Consider the following 5340-nt stretch of genomic DNA (forward strand, 5'->3'; position numbering starts at 1 on the left):
CTACACACAGGCCTGAAATACACACAGACACACGCTTAGGACCTATTCATGCACAAGTGGAGAGATGTCAGAGTGAGTGGGCTGCCTGCTGGACCAGCGCCCTGAGCGGTTGGAGGGGTACAGTGCCTTGCTCAAGAGTAGTGTAGTGTGTAATAACAGAGTGTACATTTTAATTTCCCCATAGGGGTATAAAGAGTACAAATTAAATTGAAATTAAATTATATTTCTTGTGTATTAAAAAGTATTTTTGTATGATTTTATCTTATCAGCTGAGCAGCGCGTCATCTACACCCAAACTGAGTGATAAGTTGCGCTTCGCATCTTTCATGCGCACTATTCCCAGTGACAAGCATCAGAGCAAAGCAGTGGCCAAACTGATGAATCACTACGACTGGAACTGGGTCGGGGTCGTGTATGGGGACGATGAATACGGCTTAGCAGCTTTCCAGAGATTCCTCATGGATGCTGAGGCAAATAATGTGTGCTTGGCCTACCAGGAGGCTTTGCCTCATTACCTTGGTAATCCACAGACCCCGCAACGTATTAAGGAAGTCGCCGAGCAGATCCGCTCCTCCAATGCCAAGGTGGTATTGCTGATCCTTATGTCAGATCTGGTGGAGAGCCTTTTTCAGGAAATGATCAAGACCAACACATCAAGGATTTGGATTGCCACTGATGCCTGGTCCAGGAGCGGGCCCACTGCCAAAATGGATGGCATCAACAAGGTTGGGGACATCTTGGGCTTCACGTTTGCTTCAGGCAAGAGTGATACATTTGAAAAATATCTCAAGAATCTGACAGCAACCCCAGGAGGCTACAACTACTTCATTGAAGAATACAAGAACCTACGATTCAACTGTACCCCAGAATGTTACACCCAAACGCCTCCATCCTATTGTTCCACACCTGAGCTCCTGAAAATTAAATCTGCCAATGCATGCAATTTCACGGATCCCCAAGAGCAAAATGATGACTATCTTGTAAACGCTGTGGACACAAGTCAAGCCTTCCTTCACAAAGTAGCTGTGCAGGCTGTGGCAAATGCCCTCAAAAAACTACTGAAGTGCAACAGTTCATCGTGCTTGGGAGAAAGAAACTTCCCACCATGGAAGGTGAGAATTTATTAAATCTTCAGATGAGAACATATGCAAATTTGAAAGTGTAAGTTCCTTATAATTTAAGAATTACGATGTAATGTATTTTTCTATCCCGTAGAGTTCACAATAATAACTGTCACAGTGAATAATCTCTGCAAAATGACGATCTAAATTGACATACCACCCTTTGCTATGCAGCTTCTTGAAGAACTGAAGAAAGTTGACTTCAATTATGACAACCAGAATTTCTCCTTTGACGTAAACGGGGACTTTGCAAGTTTTTATGAGCTGATCATGTGGAAAACGGATGGGGAATATAGAAAAGTTCATCAGATTGGGAAATACAGTGTCCATGATGGAAAAATTGAAATCAACGTGAGGGACACCTTCTGGCTTTCAACAGCCAATACCACGGTAAGACAACCTCATACTCATAGCATTAACTCATATTGATAGGATTTCTGATTTGATTTGAACAGTTAGTGTAGTCACCGTCTACATGTCCTTAGGCTGTACCAGGGTCAAGAGAAAAGGTCATGTGGTCACCAAAGACTTTCAGGGAATCAAACTTCAAACTGCTCATCAGATCGTTAACAGCTAAAAAAATCTTCCGGATATTGGAATCACCATAACTTTCTGGAACAGACTATTCTACAGTTACACCCACTTTACGCAGCAATTTCTCACATTCTTTGGGGGATGTGTAACCAAAACTTGAACATCCCTCGGAAGTTGATTTTCTATTCTCCAGTACTACTTCCGTCACATACTTACTTAGATATGAACAAATGAGTGCAAACACCTAATGCCTTTAAGAGGACACTGCAGAAGTTGACAATGTTAGACCCATTTGTACGATTAATTGCCTTGGGACTACAAAAATACATGCAAAGGACAGAGTTATTGAAGATAGATCAGAGAGGCAGCAGGATGTAGCCTGGCTGTGATATTAGATTAGATTTGGTGACAATGCCTATGGGACACAGGGAAGCTGGAGCTGTTAAATGCTAACATAGTCTCTATTTTACAGTAGTAGATGCTCATGGTTTTGACTATTACCACACGCCTTAGTTTTTTTCAGCTTTTTAGGAAGACCAAGTTGAGTGGAACAAAGACCATACCAAACATGTACCGACAATCTCTCTACAGGCTGATTAGTAACTCACGTTCTCTTTTGCTCTCTCAGAACCCCCAGTCCAGATGCTCAGAGCGCTGTGCCCCTGGCACAGTGAAAAAGATCTTGAACGCATCCTGCTGTTACAACTGCATCCCATGTGTGGAGGGGACCTATTCAGATGAATGGGGTGAGTGTGACTGAAATACTGGTTTTATTTAGTAAGTTTTAAATCAAATTGTTGTCAACAGAAAGAAATGCAAACAACTGTTATGTTATTTTCAATTAATTTAAGATTATTATCATTTCAAATTTATTATCTTCTATGAATATAAAATCTTATCATGTGTGGTAGGATTTTGTTTCATATTCAGTGGTCTGTCCCTGCCCTGAATGCGTGAGAGTGGGGCTAGCCTCTCTCTCTCTCAACGCATTGTGTAATTATTAGTACACATGCTCAGAGTGTGAGTGTGTTTAATGTAGATCACACAAATTTGACGCTGACAGCCGGTAGCGGACAGCAGACTTTCATATTTCACACTTTATTGGGTATTTGTCCAGCGGATAGGGGAGATTGTCTTATTGTTGCTAGCTAAATTTAAAAATGAATGAAGTGGATTTCATACTCTAGAACTGAGTTGGTACCTCGTTGCCCTCTGTATTTAGTCTTTGTGTTCCCTTTGTGTGTTGTCAGATCATTGTTGCACTCTTGTGGTGTTCGGTGTCAGAGTGTGTGTCGTCTACCCTGTTGCTTTGTATTCTGGTTATTGCGGTTTTTGGAATTCTGCCAGTTCCCGTTATTGGATTTTGCCTGCTGCTTTCAGGACACTTGTTGTTGGTTTGTTTAATAAATTACCAAGCTCAACATACTTTGCCATCTCTCTCTGCATTTGGGTCCAACTTCCAGTGCCGTTCCTTAACACACTGAACAGTGTCATCACTCAAATTGCTAAAAAAATAAGTAACCGTGGTTTAACGTGAAGGGGTTAGCATACAAAATAAGTCAAGTATGCCCTTTTTTGGCCTTGGTGAGTAGTAGAGCAGGCGCACATATGCAGAAGGTCCACGGTTTGAGTCGGACCATGACGGTTTCCTGCATCATGTCTTCCCCTTTCACGTCTGAGTTGTCCTATTATTAAAGGCGGAAATGCCCATAAAAAAGAGCCCTTACAGGTGTTATTTTAGCTTTTAAGATTATTACAAAGGGATTTTATTTCCATTTCTGTAAACTTCAGATTCGGTGGCCTGCTGCAGAACTAAATAAACCAGAATGGCCTTATTATGCCTAATATGTACATCATCATTTTCTCTAACAGATCTTGAAAACTGCATAACCTGTGCCCTTGGAACCTGGTCTGTCAAGAATAGGACTACGTGCAGCCCAATACAAGAGGCTTACATGAAGTGGAGAGACCCTCACCCAATCGTCATGATGGCTGCTGCAGCCTTTGGTGTCTTGCTCCTGTTGGTTACCCTCATTATCTTTTTAGTGTACAGAGACTCCCCACCTATGAAAAGAGCTGAGGTGAGATTGTCCTGTGTGATGATGGCTGGTCTATCAGTGAGCTTTGCAAGTGTCATATGCTTCATGGGCAAGCCCAATGTACATTTCTGCCGTGCCCGCCAGGTAATGTATGCTATGGGCTTCACCCTGTGTGTGTCCTGCATCCTAGTTAAGGCCTTTCGTACTTTCTTGGCTTTCCTTCCCTTTGGTCAGCTGACAAGCAGGCAACTCCACAAACTTTACCATCCACCTGCAATTGTCATCATTGTAACCACGCTCCAGGGGATCATCTGTCTTCTCTGGATGATCTTTGACTCTCCTCATGTTGATTCTCCATCTCAACAAAGCCTGATACAACTAATCCAATGTAATGAAGGTCAAACGTATATAGGTTTTGGCATTATGTTGAGCTACATAGCTCTGTTAGCACTGATTGGCTTCCTCTTGGCCATCAAAGGCAGGAAGGTTCCACAGGAGGTCAGTGAAACGGGCTACATCATCTTTAGCATGCTCATGTACTTGTTTGTATGGGTGTGTTTCATCCCAGTCTATATCACCAACAGTGAAAATGGCACTGCTGTGCAGGTTTCAGCCATTCTAGTGTCCAGCTATGGCATCATCTTCTGCCATTTTTTACCCAAGTGCTATGAAGCACTTTGGGGGTCAAAGACAAACACAATGGAGAAGATTCTAAGAAAATGGCAGTCCATGAGGAAAAGTCCAGTCCAGTCCAGTCCGAATTTTGATTCTGTGGCAGGGATAGCTATTGATATCCCTGGAAAGAAGACACACTCACATAAGAATGACAGAATGTCCATATCAAGTACATCAACTATATTGAGGCACTTAGAGACACAAAGCCCGATCAACCTTACTGATTCAGACCTGGACATAATGGATGTGTCCAATAAAAAGTTAAATGCCTACCTTAGGCTTGGAACACAAATTAGGAAACGCAGTATATCCTTCTGAAAAGGGTTCCAGTCAAATTGTATTGCACTGATATTCAGTTACACGGTTTCTTCTATTCTATTAAAATATTTTAATATTGAAGAAGTTGTTTTTCAACCTTTTCTCATCACTAAACAACAGTTACGATTTCTTTCAGTCAGGTTTTTCAACCACACTGCATCACTGAGACAGCCGTTAAGCTGTTAAAGTCTTTAATGACACCACTGAAATACAGACAGTGGCAAAAGTTCAGTCGTTGCGTTACTCAGTATTGTATTTGACCAAAAAATAATAATAGACCTCTTAAAACTGGGTTGGGCTTTATTTTAAGAACAGGAACTACTTTGTGTCTACAGGTAATTACACATCTAAAGAGACAAAAATGACATTCGGAGTTCACCAAGGCTCCATTCATAGGCCTCTTCTGTTTGGCATTACATGCTTCTACTAGCTTGGATGATGGAAAACCACAAAATATGACACATATTTACATAACCACATAACTAGGAGACTGTGGTCCAACGCAAAAACTGAGTATGTGCATTGAACATTTTAACCATGGACCTTTTTCACAGCGGACATTTTGACTTGTCATAGCAGGAAAAGCACAACTGAAAATTATAACCTTAATGATGACTCAATTCCATCAAGTGTCCCAGTAAGCTATTTCAGTG

General features: G+C 41.6%; 1 protein-coding gene across 1 annotated transcript in view; it reads left to right on the forward strand.

The window, feature by feature from the left end:
* olfcb1 (olfactory receptor C family, b1) overlaps window positions 1–5340 on the forward strand; it is a 9752-nt gene that overhangs the window by 3445 nt on the left and 967 nt on the right. Inside the window, exons 3-6 of the mRNA XM_032543355.1 lie at window positions 270–1112; window positions 1296–1511; window positions 2284–2401; window positions 3528–5340. The exon at window positions 3528–5340 is cut by the window's right edge and continues 967 nt beyond it. Of these exons, the coding sequence (XP_032399246.1) occupies window positions 270–1112; window positions 1296–1511; window positions 2284–2401; window positions 3528–4687 (2337 nt within the window). The 3' untranslated portion in view covers window positions 4688–5340. The remainder of the gene's footprint in view (window positions 1–269; window positions 1113–1295; window positions 1512–2283; window positions 2402–3527) is intronic.

This window comes from Etheostoma spectabile, chromosome 18 (assembly GCF_008692095.1).
Source record: "Etheostoma spectabile isolate EspeVRDwgs_2016 chromosome 18, UIUC_Espe_1.0, whole genome shotgun sequence".
NCBI lineage: Eukaryota > Metazoa > Chordata > Actinopteri > Perciformes > Percidae > Etheostoma > Etheostoma spectabile.